At 39.9% G+C, this 17,016-nt stretch overlaps 1 protein-coding gene across 26 annotated transcripts in view; it reads right to left on the bottom strand.

Moving 5' to 3' along the window:
- Window positions 1-17,016, bottom strand: part of THRB (thyroid hormone receptor beta) — a 377,155-nt gene that overhangs the window by 19,906 nt on the left and 340,233 nt on the right. For all 26 annotated transcript variants that reach the window (XM_034955977.4, XM_063602735.1, XM_055109566.3 and 23 more), the window contains 3 exons: window positions 14,281-14,381; window positions 8,562-8,709; window positions 5,383-5,588 (listed from right to left, as the gene is read on the bottom strand). In XM_034955977.4, the coding sequence (XP_034811868.1) occupies window positions 5,383-5,588; window positions 8,562-8,709; window positions 14,281-14,381 (455 nt within the window). The remainder of the gene's footprint in view (window positions 1-5,382; window positions 5,589-8,561; window positions 8,710-14,280; window positions 14,382-17,016) is intronic.

Genomic DNA, 17,016 nt, shown 5'->3' on the forward strand with positions numbered 1-17,016 from the left:
ATTGTTCAAGGTGAGTAGGAAATGCTGCCAGCTGACCTCTTTGCTGAGTCCTTGGCTCAGAGCCAAGGACTTCTTGGCTTGAAAAGGTAACTCTCTGACACATGCAGAATGGAGTGGGGCCAGATGGGACTCTCTCTTCTGCACTTGTTCATAGGATGTCTTCTTGTACCTTTGCCAGGCTAGACAGGAAGACCTGGGCAGATAATAATTCAAGGTCCTTGGGCCATGGGATATGACTACAGCCTCATCCTTTTCCTGGGATGAGCAGGAATAAGATGGTGGCAGTGTGGGGTGTGGGGGTGGTAAGGATAGTGCATGTAGTAACCACTTACGTGGTTGCCAACAATATGCCAGGCAGTGTTAACCCACTTGTATCTATTGCTTTATGCCATTCAGCAAGGGCATAAGGCAACTGAGCCTGAAATAACTTGCCCAAAGTCACACTTAAAAAAGCAACAAAAGCAAGCATGGAACCTGGGCTGTCTGGTTCCAATCTCCATTCATGTAACTACTAGATTATCCTGCCTTCTTCTGATGTTATTCTAATAACTTGGGGTGATAGATGCCTTCCTGATGTGATTGCACTTGTCCTATGAGCTATGCACACAGACCAAATATGGCCTCATCACTCACCCTATCTGACCCTTCTGCTTATGCCCCTTGTCTGAAGCTACCCCAATTGAGTGTGTGAAATCAGACAGTATCTCTGCCAGGGAAAAAGTAGGAAAGGTCTCCTCTGATCCTAAAGGTCACATTTTATACTTGGGTAGACATTCACCCAAAGCTACAACTTTGCATGAAAATTAAGGGAGCAGAATAATGACACAATGTCAGCAGACAATAATAAATGATGTCAATAGACAAGATTGTTGCTGTCAGGGGCTGCTACTGGAGGTCTAGAAGCGAGCTACCCTTGGTGGAGTGACCTGCTTTCCCTTGTTTGGCATCAGATGCTGCTTGTTCTCTTCTCAGCCTGCTTCTGCTTTTCATCCTTACTGTCATCACACATGAATTGTTGGTGGTGAAATTAGGCATTTCTGTAGCCTCAGAGATTTGAGTAGATTGGAGAAAACTAGAAAATTATATGATTTAAATGCTTTTGGGAGAAGCTTTAAAGAGTGGCTTTAGATTTATTATGAAAATCTTAATGGCTTTTGCAAAAGTTCCTCATTTGCCAAAGACTCTAATTTTCTCAGACCCAAATATAGATTTAAAATCCAGATCAAATCACTGTCTCTGTTTCTTTTTCTTTCTTTCTTTCTTTTTCTTTTCTTTTCTTTTTTTTTTTTTGAGACATGGTTTTACTCTGTTGTCCGGTCTGGAGTGGAGTGGCATAATCACAGCTCACTGTAGCCTTGACCTCCTGGGCTTAAGTGATCCATCTACCTCAGCCTCCTGAGTAGTGGGTAACCACAGGTGAGTATCACCAAGCCTGGCTAAATTTGTTTATTTTTTGTGGAGATGGAGTCTCGCTATGTTTTCCAGGCTGGTCTCACACTTCTGGGCTCAAGCAATCCACCCACCTTGGCCTCCCAAAGTGCTGAAACTGCAGGCATGAGCCACTGTGCCCAGCCCTGTCTCTATTTCTGACTTGAGTGCTGGTCTTAAACTGAAAATGGGTCCTGGTCTTAGACTGAAAACTATGTCAGTAGCTCCTTTTAGGGAATAATGCACTTACCCATTCCAGATAAATGAATATTTTCAGCTTTGATGACAACATGTAATCCCATATGACATATTTTTATACTATTGTTAACACGATAGGCCTCCTCAAATTCTTTTTTGGAACAAAATGGAACATCAACACATAAAAAATAAATAACACGTGGCAGTGTTGCAAGCACAGGAAAAGGGGTGTTAGCACACAGGAGAGGCAAATTCTAATGTGCAAAAGCCTGTTTGGTACACGATACCTTTCAGTACATGAATACCACTTAGCAAAGCTGTCTTTAAGTAAAGATTCTTAATGTCCTTGCAGGACTAATTCACTACTCAAAAGAGTGAAATTTTCATCCTGAGCATAAATACTCAGTTGGAGTCACTTTTCTGCAAGGAGTATATGTAAATATGTAAACTGGCTAAGACACAGGGCTTAACTGTACTATCTCCAAGGATGGGTGAGTGGAACTGTATGTTCAGTTCAACAAATATTTATTGAGTTCTGTTCTGGTTATTTATTGCTGTATGACAAACTAACCCCAAACTTTGTGGTTTAAAACAACAATTTTTAATTTTCTTTCTGAGTTCTGGGGATTGATTGGCACAGCTAGGGGGCCCTCATACAGCTGCCATCAAATGGCAGTAGAGGCTGGTGTCATGTAAAGGCTTTTTTACTCATATTTCTGGTCCCTGGGCTGCTTGGGAATCTCTCCTTCTGTGTGGCCTTTTTACATGGCTAGCTTGGGATTCCTCACTGCCTGGTGGTCTCAGAGTAGTTGGATCTTTATTATTATTTTTTATTATTCTTATTTTTTAATATATAGTCAACTGCTATGAGAGACCAGGTGGCTTCCCTCCCCCAAGGTACCCAAGTGGAAGCTGCAAGGCTTCTTATGACCCAACCTTAGAAGTAACTTAAGTATCACTTCTGCCAAAATGCACTGTTTAAAGGCATCAGATACCAGCCTAGATTCAAGGGGAGAGGGGAACAGACTCTACCTCTCCCGGAGAGAGAACGGGCTGTGTATACAGAGACGAGAAATAATTTGATGGCAGCCATCTTGGAGAAAAGCCGCCACAAGTTTCCATCACACATAGCATAGATACTCAAGTATGGAGGCTGAAGGGAACATTGTTCTCCTGTGAAGAGATGCAGGGGTTATTCCAGGCACAGAAGGGGATTGGCTGACAGAAATGAAGTTCATTGTAGAGACAGACAGGACAGTGGAAGAGTTCTGATCTTCCCAATAACCCTCTAGGGAAAAATGGCTTGGAGAAGCAGTTATTTACATTTGAATCAAGATGGACAATTTCTTGAGTAGATTAAAGATCTACAAAAGATACATTTCATGTCAGCCCTACAAGGAGAATAAAACTCTCTTGTGCATGGGTAATCTCATGGTTCTAACAGAAGCCTAATGGCAAATCATTCTGTGCCATAGATTCTCTCCATAGATGGTCAGGCTGGTGAACTGTTAGGAGCCTTTAAGTGAACAGTGCAGACCTCAAGACTGGTTCTAATGACTAGATATTGTGACCACACAGCATGAAGATATTTGATTATATTTTGCTTTATAGAGGTGGTTTCTCTGCTTCCAGACATAGCACAACGTCATCTCCTCAGAGATGCTTCTTCTGACCACCATGTTCACAGAAATGAAGTCTCTCCCCACTTCCAGTTCACAAACTCTTCATCCCATCACACTGTTTATTGCCTTCATTGCACTTACCACTACCTGCATTTATTTTGTTTGTTTATCTCTTATTGTCTGCCTCCCACTAGAGGAATGTGCCTGACTTATTTACTTTCTGGCACATAGTATCCACTCAATAAATGTTTCTTAAATAAAAGAACAAATCTTTAAAGTCTGGAAAGAAGCACCTTATGACTACTTAAACAAGTTTAGTTGGACTAGTATCCCTTCTCTATGGGGAGTAAAGACAATAAAAGTATAAAATTCCCGGGAGAAGTCCAGGATGAACTTCAAATCTTCTACCTTACTTGGAATTCAGCTTGGTCACGACTTGAAATCAGGAGACAGTGCCAGGCCTGGAAGTGGTTTCTACAATGTCAATTTATGGGTGACACATTTAGGGAAAGGATGGATTTAAGTTTGCAATTAGGTAGGACTCTGTCTTGCTATGCCCCTAGTGTACTGTGTTAGAATTTGCCTATCAGTCCAGAATTAGTGCTTTTGAATTTTCTGGCAGATATACCAGGGTGGGATGAAGATGCAAGATCAAGGCACTGAGAGGCTGCTCCTCCAAAGAGCTGGGATCTTTCAGAGGCTTTTTCGGTTTGTGCAGGTGTCAAGATTGTATAGGGTAGTGGGTAGAGACATAAATCCCGGAGCTGGCTGCATCCATCACCACTGTTCACTAGTTGTGGGAGCTCAGGCAAGTTTCCTCAACTTCTCTGTCTTACTTCTCTCTTCTGTAAAATGGAGATATTAACCACATCTACCTACAGGATTGGTATAGGAAGTTAATGAATGAAAAGCACTTAGAATAGTACCTGGCATATGGTAAAGGCCATCTAGGTATTTGCTAACATTGCTGTTAGTGAAAGCCATCAACAAAGTGCTGGCACTATTGTTTCATTACAATGAAAGTAATTGTGTCAGTACAGGTGAATTATGTATAAGCCTTTTCTTTCCAAAATTTCCTTTAAGGTTGTTGTTATGTTGTTTTAAGAAAAAGATCCACTATGTCATTGTAATGTTAATGTTGAGGTACAAGGATAATTATACCACTATATCTTCTTGTTCAGATGGGGAAGTACTCTAATGTGTCCTAGGGATACAAATGAAACCACAAAATATCTGTTGTCAGGTAGGTACTTGAAAAGGGTTTTATATCATAAACTAAGAGCAGAGTCAGTCTCTGAGATGGTCCAGCACTAGTAGGGCAGGTAGTGTTTCTAATGAGGTGGGTGGAGAGCCTGGACTTGGAACCAGAAGACCGAGTTGGCTTTGGTGCCTGGCTTTTAGCAGTGTGATCCTGGGCAAGTGGCTTAAGGCCTTGGGCTTGGTTTGCATGTCTGTAAAATGGGGATAGTAATTCCAGCTTACCTCAAAACACTATGAAGTCTGAATAAAAAATGGGAAGAATTTTCACAACTGGTAATTTTTATAAGAGTATTAAACATCAATATTGCAAGGGTCTGGAAGGTCTTTTTTCTCTACACACTCGTGCCCACCAACCCTATCTCTACTCCCTCATTCCCATTGCCCTTCTTGAGTCAAGCTCATTTAATTTAAGCTAAAAAATTTTGACTTCTGTTGACATAAAAATATACTTGAGGCCTAGAGGCTATTATAAAGGGAATATTTGGGATTGAGTTTAGGGACTAAATATGTATATACTGGGCATCTAAGGAAAGAAATGGGTATAAAAACTAAAAGATGGCAGACAAAACATTTTACTAATTAGTTGGTCCGGGAGTGGTCTTTCTAACAGTAAAAGCAAACTGATATAATGTGGCCTAAGAAACTGTTTTAGAATTCAGCAAATCACAAAGTAGATGGTAGGAGTGGCCTTTATTCTCACACAGACCTAGACTCAAATCCTAGCTTTGCAAGTTACTCAGCCTCTCAGAGCTACAGTTTCCCTATCAGTAAAATGAGGCAATAACACCAGTATCCCAAGGTGATGAGGACCGAATAAATTGAGGTAGAAAACACTGGCATATAAGTGAAACTGATCTGTGCAAGGAAGCCTTACCAGGAATTTCCGTTTTTGCTTCCAGTGGCTGCCTTGGGCGTTGGTTGCCACATGGGCTTCGGTGACAGTTTTGATGAGCTCCCATTCCTCGTCTGTGGGCTCTGGCTTGTGCCCGATGGACTTCTGCAGCTCCTCCCGCCGTCTTTTCTCCCGGTTCTCCTCTATCAGCTTCCTCTTGGCCAGCCTCTTGCTGTCATCCAGCACCACTGGGAGGGGGAGAAAGATGAGACAAGGCACACAGATGCTCCCAAGATACACAGCAAGCTGCACTTCCTGGAGCCTCAGGGGTGGGACCACTGATGCACAGATGGCTTATTGGGTCCTTCGGGGTGGGTCACACTGGGACATTTTCTCTCCTCACCAGCAAACTGCCATTGACTAGTCTTGTCCAACATGGTCTCTAGAGCCAAACTCCCCATGACCGGCCAGCTTTTCAAAACAAAGTCCCCAGAGAACCTAGACACTGCGCACTCCAACTCCACAGAAGGTGGTTCTAAAACAGAGTGAAGCAGAGAGAGGTAAAATCCATACTACCCACAAGATCACAGAGAAATCTGTCCAGCCAGTCATCTGAATTCACTCTCTGGGTTTTTGTCCTCCCCGCTTCCCCTAAAACGGCTCTTAGTAAAGAGAACTTCAGGTTAAAGAAACGTTACGGAATTAAAAAAAGAAACGTTATGGAGCAGTAAGTGGGAGGCTCGTGATCCCTTTTTTTAAGAGGAAAAAGGACCCCAACTCTTCATGGCTCCCTTAAGGGCTAATTGGAATGTGGCTGGGCCTCACCTGGGCCTCAAGGTACTCACTGTGCATTATTCTCTACCTGGTCCACCCTCAAGGGTGGTTAAAGAGTCCAGGCTTTGGAATCTAGAAAGACTTGGGTTTGAATTCTGATATTATTACATTCTAGCTGTGTGACCTCTGGCAAGTTCCTTAGGTTCTCTGAGCTTTCATTTCTTCCTATACAAAATGGGCTCAATAATACCCACTTCACAGAGTATTCAATGTGATAATGCATTATAAGTGCTCAGTAAATGCAGTCCTGACTTCTATCATTTGGGTGAAAGGAAAATCACAAGGGCAGGTAACAAGAAACCTATATTTCTGTGGTCAATTTCCAAAAACAAAACCGTTTCACTAGACTTGGTAACTATCAATGGAATGGAAAGGCTCAGGTTTTACATTGCAGAGTCATAGTATTTTAGAACTGGAAGGGAACTTAGACGTCATCTAGTCCTACTCTCTCTTTTCACAGAAAGAAGAAGAAATTGATCCAGAGAGGTCGTGACTTGCCTAAAGTCACAGAGCAAGTTAATGGCAGAGCCAAGAAGGCAAGACCCAGGACTCCTGACTCCAGTTCTACGACATCACTGTCCTAGGGCCATTTCTTGATGAAGGTGTGACCTGGTAGGAAAAGAAAAAAAGCAGACATAGCAAGAGAAGGAGAACCAAGGTGCCTAGCTAGTCTACCATTTAAATATTCTAATTTAAAGAGAATATTAAATTCCAGACCATTTAGATTTGATTGGATTGTCAAAGTCATGGGAGCGCTTACAAATGAGGAAAATATGAATGAGCCCTGTTAAGTCATTTTGGTTCAGTTACTAAAGGGAAAGGAGGAATGGTAATAATACCGTCAACCCCTTCCCAAATGCTTCCGGTGTGCCAGGGACTATTGTATTTGATGAACATTATCTAATTTAATCTTGAAAACAACTCTACAAGGTAGGCAATGATTTCACAGAAGGAAAATCTCAGCTTAATTCCAAAGGTCACACAGCTAGTAAGTGACAGATCTGGGACTCGAACAGAAGTTTTTCTGATTAGAAAGCCTGAGCTCTTAGAATCCCTCACAAGCAAGTAAAGGGCACTCAAAATTTATTTCCATACAGTCTAGATTAACACTGAGTTTTTAAACCTCATAGACACTAGTATCTTAAACTTCTCAATAAAACACTGAAGTAGATATTCAATAATAAGTTTGTCATAGTGGCATATCTAAGTATTTGGCTGTAAGTCAATCATATTCACATACCCTATCAGGCATATTGTTGGCAAGGGCTAAAGGCCTTTAAGAGATAAAGATAAAGAAAATACTCAGCCAGAGGTGGGGATTAACCCAGGATTTCCAGCCTAACACTCTAACATAACCCTCTTCCTTTTTAAAGATTCTCCATTCCTTCTTCTTTAATGGGCAAACCAGAACATTTCACAGATTTTTTTTTTCTCAGTGAAAGAACTCTATTTCTCACATAAAATGTGAGCCATGATTATTTCTTTCATCAGGAAAAATCCTCACTGTATTTTCTTTTTTCTTTCTTAATTTTTTATCTTTCTTTTTCTTTTTAATTTTTAACTAATAGTTGGAATCTCTCACTGATGTGCAAAAAATTTATGCCAGTAGAATCATTAATACTGATGCCTGGCAAAAGGGAGGCCACACATTCTGAATGACATGATTCTTATTTTTATGATTAGATTAATTAAAGTGACTGGTGTAAATCCCTCGTACAGTGTGGGGAGAAGAGACCCCAAGGGCTAATCTCGCCACCATATGCTGTAGCACTTTGAAAACTGGGTAGGACGACTTCAGCTCGGAATGTCTTTATTGCTAAAAATATAACAAACAACCAACTGCAGGATGACTCATGCAATAGCACTCAACTTTGCATTCTTCAGAAATTTCTGAACACGATGTTTTCTGCCAGCGCCCCATCTCCAAAAATTTCCATAAAATAAATTCCTGTCTTTGCTCTTGAAAAAATATTAGGACTAGTCCCTGAGGCTCTACCCCATGTGAACACTGTGTATAGAATGATACCTTATCAAGGTAAATGGACCAGACCTCTCATTTGTAATCTCTGTCTCAAACAGAGTGTTGCTAACAACTAGGCCTGCAAATGTGATAGGGATAATTTAACTGCATTTCCTCCTCCATCATCCATACTTTGACACTTAGGAGGTGGTATGACAGGGTGGGATGGAACCCACCCAGCAATGGCTCCCACCTCCCTTTCATGGCAAGCCTGGATGTGGGGAGTGAAGGGTATATGCGAAAGTAAGGTATTCCCTTCTCTGTCTTCATGGGTTCCTGCCTTCTTTTCTGCCCAGTCGATCTCCTTGAACCAAACTCTTTCCTAATCAACATTCCCTGAATATGAAGCAAGTGAAGATCTACTTACAATCTGTTGCCATGCCAACATAGATGCATTTCTTAAAGCGACATTCCTGGCACTGATTTCGCGTGACTTTGTCTATGACACATTTTCCTTCATATTTACAGGAATAGGATGGATGGAGATTTTTCTGAATGGTTCTTCTAAAGAAACCCTATATGAAAAACAAAGACCCAAGACAACAGTTTCATATTTTCTTGAAATCAGTGATTCTGGAATTTTGTGTCCATATAACTATGAGATGAATCGTTTTGGACCTTAACCTGTTTCTAGGCCTCTAGCTCCACATATTCAAATATAAGACAGTTGGCCCAGAAGGATCTAGAGAGTTCTAAATCTGAGCTGATGATGCCATAGGACTACAGAGTCAACACCTTTTTTTTTGGTATTTATTCAAGGAAAAGAGGCTAGTAGGAACATCTAGTGCTTGTTTTTATTTTTTCTAAATATTGAATATATAAGTAAATTATATTGTTCTATTTCATATACTGACATAATTGTGTTGCTAAATTAAGCTATGAGGAGTATTGCTACTTTATACTGAGTAATAAGAGAGCTCCAAGACCAAGAAGAAAGTGAAAAAAATGAAAAGACATGGATACTTGCAATACTTTATTAATTAAAAATCTAATAATTTAGTAATTAAACAGATGTACTAGCTGGCTTCCCGGATTTAGTTTAATACTTGTTTTTGAATCTTGAGACAGCCATGATCAGCTCACTTAGCCTTTCAAACAATAGGACTCAGGGAGTAGAACACTCCAGGTTTTCTACCAAGTTTTTCCCCATAGCTCATTGCATTGAGGTTTTCCTTTTATAACACTCTTTCTTTGGTATCTGTAGACATACACCTACAGGTTCAATGATTCTTCCTTTCTTAAGGCATGAGAGAGCACCTCTGTAGCATCTGGGGACACTGTTTAGTTCTAGGTTTGGGTGACTTAGGTAATATTCTCAAGAATGTGCAATACTAGAATTTTTCTGGACATGATCCTCAAGTTGAGGCAACTGTCATCTGTATTGTAGAAGTTAATAACAGCAGTGAGCACTTATTGTGAGGGCACATTGCTAAGTGCTGTAGAAACATTCAATATCCTTCTATCTTCCCTACAGTCATGTAAGGGAGGTGCTCTAAATATTTCCATGGTAGGGATTAAAAAAGTAAACCTCAGACAGGTTAAATGGCTTGCTCAAATCACATGGTAACTACATGTGGGAACTTAAGGTAGGATGGAAACCACCCAGCAATGACCCCCACCTCCCTTGCAACCCAGGAGTGGCACTCCGCATCTTACTTGCTTAACTGCTTACATGATGTATAATGAAATACATTTTACTGTATTACTTAAATGTTTTAGATGAACAGATTATAAACAGTGCTGCCTCAGCCACTTAAAAAGTTCATTTTAACTCTTGGTAGGATAACAAGGCAAAATGAGTGTTTTAAAATGTAAAAAATTAAAAAAAATTTTTTTTGAGACAGAGTCTCGCTCTGTCACCTAGGCTGGGGTGCAGTGGTGCGATCTTGGCTCACCACAACCTCCACCTCCAGGGTGCAAGTGAGTCTCATATCTTAGCATCCAGAGTAGCTGGGATTACAGGCGTGTGCCACCACACCTGGCTAATTTTTGTATTTTTAGTAGAGACGGGGTTTTGCCATGTTGGCCAGGCTGGTCTCGAACTCCTGGCCTTCAGTGATCCGTCCTCCTTGGCCTCCCAAAGTGCTGGGATTATAGGCGTGAGCCACCACGCCTGGCTAATTTTTGTATTTTTAGTAGAGATGCGTTTTTGCCATATTGGCCAGGCTGGTCTCCAACACCTGGCCTCAAGTGATCCGTCTGCCTCCGCCTCCCAAAGTGCTGGGATTACAGGCATGAGCCACTGTGCCTGGTGGCAAAACAAGTTTTGATGGATGTTTTCTGCTAAGGCCTAAAGGGAGCCTCTAACTTTGCTAGATAAATGGTGGGAAATATCAGTTGATCTAGATTCAGCCCAAATTTTTATGATCCTGGTTAATGTTCTTTGGCTTTGATTATATACGTATACCCTATTGCATATTCCTCCTTCAGACACAAAAGCTCTTTCTTATTATGAAAATGCCCGAGGTAGGATTTTATATTGGGCAAAGTAGAATAAAATAGAAAAACATCAGGAATAACTGAGACTAACAGACTTGATTTTGGGGCGTATATGCAAATCCCTTATCATTTCCATTGTTCAAGTTCTAACAGAAAACTGTCAATATTATATTTGGGTTCTATGTTCCTAAGCACTTGAGTCCATTAATTTGAGTGATGTTGATACACTGTTACAAGATTCACTCATTCACACACAGGGCAGTTGTTGGAGATGTTAGCAATGATTTCCTGGGTGTGCAGGGTGGGCAAATCTTGCCAAAGCATGAATGTCAGAGCATGCCATGAGAGTGAAAAACAAGTTTCCCTGCAAACCTAGCTTTTCTCTCTGCTACCCTCTGACCAAGGAGGGCAAAGGAGAACTAAAGAAACCCAGAGATTCCTGGCAAGAAGATGTATGTCACAGACAGGGAGGAGAGGGGTAGGGTAGCATGCCTCCTTCTGGAGGAAACAATAATTTCCTAGAGGTAGAAATACCAAAGTCCAAGACATCCAGTAAGAATGCTGATGGCTTACTAGGATAGGAAGATTGTTAGTCTATCTGAAGTTGGGGAGACCCTTGTCTCCCTCATACTCTGATGCTGACTCATGTTCACGTGTGGGGTTAGGGCAAGGAGTACATTGACCAGTAAGACCACGCTAAGCAGAGAATGAGGTGTGACACACCAGACACTCCAAAAAGTCACTCTGTTCACTTTTTATTGGGATGAATGAAATAATTTATACTTTGCTTATTTCCACAAAAGAGTTGAGATAGCTAGCTCTACTATACACTATGCCATCTTTTCTGTGGCCTATCTCTGATGACTTTTCTTGGGCACTTCATGGACCAAATCCTTTTAAAGATGTTGGCCTTTCTTTTTTTTTTGTTTTTTCTTGATTTTCTTCTTGAAATGTTGGCCTTTCTTAAGCTATAATTAAAGCATATTTTGATGTATGATAAGGAACCACTTCATTTTAAAAAGTAACAGAAATTAACTCTTGGAAGTGGACTTGAAGACATTTAAAACAGTCTACTTATTTTAAAAAAATCCTTTTAGAGATGAGCTGACAAAAGAGATGCCCTGGGCAATAAATAAGGACATATATTTCATTGATGATTTGTTGGTAAGAAGAGGTCTTGCTTTTATAAATCAATATCAGACATGTTTCTTTGTATTCTGAGAAGAACTGTATCCATTTTTTAGTACTTTGAGATGATTCACTGATCAATGTGAAAAGGAGATAACTCACTCTTCTAGTTCACTATTCAGGCAGCTGTTGAAAAGCTTTGATTCTTTCTCTAAAAATAGTTTGCTGTGGGACAGTATCAACATCCTTTCTACAAAAGATGTGGAAAAACTTGGATATCACAACAGACATGACATCTCCAAAAGATTTCACTCTTCTCAGGGTGAAAATTGGCAAAAAGCATTCTCTCCATACACATTGCAAGTATGGGGTAGAAATATTTTTAAATTACAGGTTTGAATAAACGATATAGGAAACAATTAACCCTTTCATCTTTCACCACTCTTAAAAACCGTGTTTCACTTGAAAAACTCGTTTGTCTTTTTCCAAGATGCTTTGTCATTATATTAAGTGATCCGCACAAGTACCCTGGGAAGGCTCTTCTCTGATTTTACGATGAAGGCAACCCTAGAAACAGGATTCTGACCTGAGACAAAGGCACAGAGTCTGAAAAAAAATCTATATTTTGCTACACGATTTCTTCTTTTAAGAAAACCTCAGCTGATCCAGGCTCCAAATATCCTGTGATCTAGGGAAAACAGGCTAGTTGATTTCTTGATCATCCTGAAGACATATGTGAGGCAGGGATATAGGTTAATAGGCTCAATTCTCTCTTTGTCTAAGTCAATCACTAATAATGTATTGTCCTCTGTAAGGCACATTCACTCTTTAGAGTCATTTTGGGGAATTAAGTATTAAATTGAATTCCATATTAAATGGAATCAGGATCTCTCTCCCAGAATTCGAAATTTCCCATTATGTGCTGATTTAGAAGAACCTCAGTGCTGCAACTAAGGTAGGGAAAGCCTTATGAATTGGGACTAATTTAGAGAAAAGTCTAGTTTGAATTATCGAACTTTTGGAATGAGAGTAGGTACCTAAAGTTATGTAGTTTTATTACTTTCAAATCAAGCCAATAAAACTACTTTCAAGAGACTGTCTGCAAGTCTCTAATTAATAAATAGCCAGAACTTACTTGTAATTAGATTCATTAAATTCCCTAAGACATTATTTTCATAGATGTAATGGCAACCTTTAGCCCAGTCTTTGTTAAAGGACTACGAATTCCAGATCAAAGGGGTCTGGATAAATGAGAACATGTTACACCACATTCCAAAAAACAAGTCTTGCAACCTTAGAAATTACCCCTTTCCAATGGATGTATTATCTCAACATTTTTAGCAGCCTTCTCCTAAATGTTTCCTAATTTCACCTACAAAACATAGGGAATTTGCATGGAAAATCTTCCATTAGGGAAAAGGAAAACACCTTAATTTGAAACTGAGCTAACATGTTGATTTGGGGGCTTTATGAACAAGGGTATGAACAAAGGGGGGCAGTTGGAGAAGAGGAAGAAGAGAAAAAGAGGTAAGGTGGATGAGAGAGGAGGGAAGGTGAAATGTTTTATACATTTAATACAATTTTGGCTTTAGGGTTTACATCTTGATAATTTAGTTTTAAATATAAGAGGTAAAAAAGACAAGGTATTTAACAAGTAAACAATTTTAAAAGTCCTTCCCTGACTTTAAATACTTCTTTATTTATGAAACATTAGCTGAACAGACACGAAATACAGCACTGGGTCAAGCTTTTTCCTTTATGGTAGATTTCATTTTCAAGGCTAGATTGTTGGACCAAAAGATGTTTTCCAGAAACCTTATCTGAATTTTGTTGATGAAGTCTTGTAAGTAGGCCAATTTAGGTTCAGTTTCAGGAAGTGAATGGACTGTTGATCACTGGTATATTCTTGTCAAGTATTTCCTGCAGATAGGACTGTACAGCACAAAATTAGCCGATGGATGACCAGAATCTACTTAGTCACTGCAGGCTGTGCGAAAAGCCAACTTGGATAATTTCAGAACATAACTGAATCTAAGTAGCCTCAAAGATATTCCCTATTGGAACCCTTGAAAATGAGCATATTCACTCAGACTAACAGCAGAAAACAGCCTGTGGTAGAGTAAACTCTGTCTCCTCCAACACTGTAGATAAAACAAGAAGAGAAACAGTCATTTCTCGGGATGATGACATGTTAAAAAGGACCTATGCTTTTTAAACCCAAAGTAAGAGTTTTATTAATTTCTTTTTATTTTATTGATTCTCTTCCTGTTTTAAAAACACTTGCAGAAGTAAAGAAACCAGACATCACACTCATTTAGTTATTTACGATTTGGGGAAAAAATTCAGTTCTTGAACATGTCAAAAATGAAGAGCACAACCAGACACCTGGATGATCACAGACCATGGATGTTAGAATTTGGTTTTAATTTGAATTTAAACTTAACGTTGCATTCTGGAAGAGGACTGGGAGGGGACTGGAGCTGGGCTAAGCTCCGTGCTTGTGGACCCAGGGCAATTACCTTGCAGCCTTCACACGTGATACAGCGGTAGTGATACCCGGTGGCTTTGTCACCACACACTACACAGAGCTCGTCCTTGTCTAAGTAACTGGGGATGTACCCTGTGAAGGAAATAAAAGAAGGAATATTAAAAAATAATATGTTAACGTCAAAGAGACACTATAGCTAAGGTTGCTAGGCCAGAGACAAAATTGGCTTGCCAGGAAGAGGTGATAACAGTAAAGACTTAGTGAAACCAAACAGTAAGAATTTTATACTCATAGAGTTAACATAGGCCCAGGATTTCAGAATGCCTTAGAAATAGCTCACACCTATAATCCCAGCACTTTGGGAGGCCCAGGCAGGTGGATCACCTGGGGTCAGGAGTTCAAGACCAGCCTGGCCAACATGGCAAAACCCTCTCTCTACTAAAAATACAAATAATTAGCCGGGCATGGTGACAGGCACCTGTAATCCCAGCTACTCAGGAGGCTGAGGCGAGATAATCACTTGAACCCAGGAGGCAGAGGTTGCAGTGAGCTGAGATTGTGCCATTGCACTCCAGCCTGGGCGACAAGAGCGAAATTCTGCCAAAAAAAAAAAAAAAAAAAAAAAAAAAAGAAAGAAAGAAAGGAAGAAAGAAATAGCTGTGATCACTTGCTGTGCAGGTGGGAATGGCAGGAAGGCTGTAGAGCCAGTGACTCAAGCAGAGAGGCCAGTATTTGAGCACTGTGAGTTCTAGATAACACAATCTATTTAACAAGGCTTATTTCAAAACCTGGTTTCAAAAGATTTGATCCACTTTGGAATCACAGTACCATGCAATAAATTCAGAAAACTTTATAGCTGGAAAGGTCCCGGGAGATGACGAAGCCCTTGTAAGGTGAAGAAACAGGCCTGCAGAGGTTTGGCCTTCCTCAGGGTCTTACTGGAAATTACAGGCAGGACTAAAACCCCAGTCTCTTAATTTCTAGCCCTCCAGTGTAATATGCTGGTCTTTTTCTAAAAATGGAGAGTTGACTTTAAGTAGAATCAATTTTGCCACCTAAAAAAGTTAGGTAAACTGGTGATATTATGATATGCAATCCAACAACACTGGATAGTGTGAAATGACAGAGGTTTTGTTTATTAAGAAAAAAGGAAAATCCAACTATGATAACTCTCTTTTTTAGTGGACAATGAGTTTATTAGTTTAAATTCCTTGACTCAGGAAGCTAAAAAGTACAAAAGCAGAAGCCTCCTGTTTCCCTCCTGTCTTTGCTCCTTCAGCTTCCTGTGGAGAGGATGCCCAGACACAAGACGCTGATTCAGGAGGGCAGGTTCATTCTCCCCTGTATCAATGGTTTACCATTGATAAATTTGTGATATATAGAATCACACAGCTTCACATAAGACCAAACAATCAAAATGAGGCAGGATTGGTTGGGATGTGAAGAAGGAAGAGGCTGAGAAACAATCCTTTCTCCCTATCATGGTCCTTATGAAGTTTTTTGACTCAGTTCAGTAAAGTCTTCTTTGTTCCAAAAAGGATTAGCTAGGTTGAAATGACTGATGCCTTACTGTGTATTTTACCATGACATTTCATAGACCTTTTATTAAACTAGGTCACTGAAGTCTTGCTTTTCAGAAAAAAAGCCATTAAGGAAACAGAATGAAATAAATCCTTTTCATAATTTCTTAGAAATTATGTTGCTCAAACTTTAATTTAGAAAAATGTTCCTTCTTGGGAGGCAGATAATTGACTTGAAAGTGAGGTTTAGTAATGTACAGGATTATATTTTTAAATATCACAGCTTTTCTTAGTTTACTTTTGCATCATGCAAACCATGATTCATCTGTTGAGTTCACTGCAAGGGTTTCAAAACTCTTGTCAGTCATTTTTAAAAAGGGAATTCTGGGAAGGATCTGGGCAGAGAAAAAAGGGAACTAGAATGCTTTGTGCGTTCATTCAGTCATTTATCTATGAACTCAGAAAACATTTATTTAGCATCTACATGTGCTTAGCATTGTTCTAGGTGCTGAAAATACAAAAATGAGTAAGACATGGTTTCTTCCTTTGTAAACTCATAAGCTGAGTTCTGTTTCTGTAGCCTTGGTCATTCTTCAATGAGAAAAAGAGAGGTGAAAATGAAGGGAAGAACATGAAAAGATGCTCAACATCATTGCAGGGAAATGCAAATCAAAACCACAATGAGATACCACTTTACACTCACTAGTATGGTTTTAACAAAAATGACAGACAGTCACAAGTGTTGGTAAGGAGGTGTGCTCATGTGCTTTTGTGTGCATATAAAGACCTACTTATAAAACACAAAGTAACTTTTAAACCACAAAGTAACTCAATTAGGAAAACAGGCACCTTCCTGGTAAAGGCAGATGGAATATACAGACCCATACCGTCAAAAAAGCTACATCTGAACCTCTTATACCTCGAGGTTATATACAATTAATCCAACAGAATGAAGACTTTCAAGTTCTTAGTATCAAGTATGGAATGCAGAGATAAGGGAAAAAGAGGTACAAGTCATTTCTGTCTAATCTCAGGTATGAGAACCAATTGTGATACACTTGAACACTGCTGTACTTGTGGGACATGACTTGGGAGGGGTCAAAACAAGGTGTCCAAGAACATTAACCAGAGTTGGGAAGATGCAGGTAGTTCCCTCTCACCTCATACTACCCCAGCCTATCTCATGAGACCTGCTGGCTTTATCTTTTGGCATTGGCAGCCGGACACTGAAGATTTATTCCTACCTG

The sequence above is a fragment of the Pan paniscus genome, chromosome 2 (genome assembly GCF_029289425.2).
Source record: "Pan paniscus chromosome 2, NHGRI_mPanPan1-v2.0_pri, whole genome shotgun sequence".
NCBI classification, from domain to species: domain Eukaryota; kingdom Metazoa; phylum Chordata; class Mammalia; order Primates; family Hominidae; genus Pan; species Pan paniscus.